This window comes from Pundamilia nyererei, unplaced genomic scaffold, assembly GCF_000239375.1.
Source record: "Pundamilia nyererei isolate P.nyererei 1_Seehausen unplaced genomic scaffold, PunNye1.0 scaffold00471, whole genome shotgun sequence".
Classification (NCBI taxonomy): Eukaryota; Metazoa; Chordata; class Actinopteri; order Cichliformes; family Cichlidae; genus Pundamilia; species Pundamilia nyererei.
The window spans coordinates 53,195-54,489 of record NW_005187872.1 but is presented as its reverse complement, the minus strand read 5'-3'; the positions used below and the strand labels follow the sequence as shown (position 1 = coordinate 54,489).

General features: G+C 46.6%; 1 protein-coding gene across 1 annotated transcript in view; it reads left to right on the top strand.

Moving 5' to 3' along the window:
• Positions 1–1,295, top strand: part of mipol1 (mirror-image polydactyly 1) — a 42,087-nt gene that overhangs the window by 27,215 nt on the left and 13,577 nt on the right. The window contains exon 12 of the mRNA XM_005753850.2: positions 1,213–1,254. Within this exon, the coding sequence (XP_005753907.1) occupies positions 1,213–1,254 (42 nt within the window). The remainder of the gene's footprint in view (positions 1–1,212; positions 1,255–1,295) is intronic.

Below are 1,295 nucleotides of genomic sequence, written 5' to 3'. Positions count from 1 at the left end.
GCATGCCACAGCCGCTCTATCACGTGATGCATACTGTTCCAGCGTGCTAACGTTCTGAGGTGAGTTACGGCGTGTTGCAAGTTTTGTGAGGTGCTTTCGTGATATTTAATGGATCGGATTACATTTTTTATTTTTCTCCGATATCCGATCCAGTAATTTAGGTCGATACCGATACGTAATATCGGATCGGTCCATCTCTACTTTGTACACTAAAGCCAGACTCTGAAATCTTGCTGACTGAGGCACTGGGGTCAGCCATTATTGATACTGCATGTACACGTACAGTTTGTGGTCAGAAGTGGCTAGATAGTTACATGCGTAACCTGCCCGCGAAGTGTTGTTGTTGTTTGTATGAAAAATGGCGGAACGAATAAAGCGCTGGGAATGAGAGTACGACGTCGTGTCTTTTGAGTTAACAAAACAGTTCAAAAGAAAAGGCAGCTCACCCCTTCAGCAGCTCACCCCTTCAGCCTATGCATAAGTGTAAACTCAGTGCTTATGCATAAGCACTGAGTTTATACCCGCAGGTGGCGGCTCTCACAGAGCACGCTTACACAGATACAAAGTAACCCAAAAAGTTGGAGTCCAGGTCAGCGTGCAATGCATTTGAATGTTGTTGCAGTCCTGAGGGAATTTAAACACTTTGGTAAAGGCCTTATTTTCTCTCCATGAGCTCCACGCTCATTGAGTGGTAAAAGTCACAGGTGAAACCCGTCTGTGATTCTGTTTAACGCCTGCAACTGGAGGCGGAGTTTCAGGCGTCTGTCTCGCCTGCTTCCTCTCACCTGTTTCCTGATTTTCTGACACCAGAATCTTACATAACCGTGACGACCAATCAGAGCTGCTCTGACAGCTGCGGCCTAAGGTTGGCCTAAGTGCTGACCTCTGACCTCTGTGACCCCTAAGGCTTCTGTCCTAAAACGTCTGCAGGCAGCATTCAGGGCTGAAAAACTCGACCATCAGTCAGACAGAAGCTGAGGTGTTCAGCTCGAATGATCACATGTTTTCAGCGTGTCAGTGGATCAATATATGAGGAAACTGTAAAAACATGATTCTACACTTCGGACTGCTGAAAGAGCCGAGTGCCCACAACTCAGCTCATTGATTAGGATCAATTGCTGAATGACTGATTATAGATATGAGTTAAAATGTGCGTTTGCAGATTGGTCCGATCAGTAACTGCAGATTAACTCTGTCCCTGTCTGCGTGCAGTGGAAACGCCTGGAACAAGAGAGAGAGCAGCAGGCAAGCGAGGTAAACACACACACACACACACACACACACACACACACACA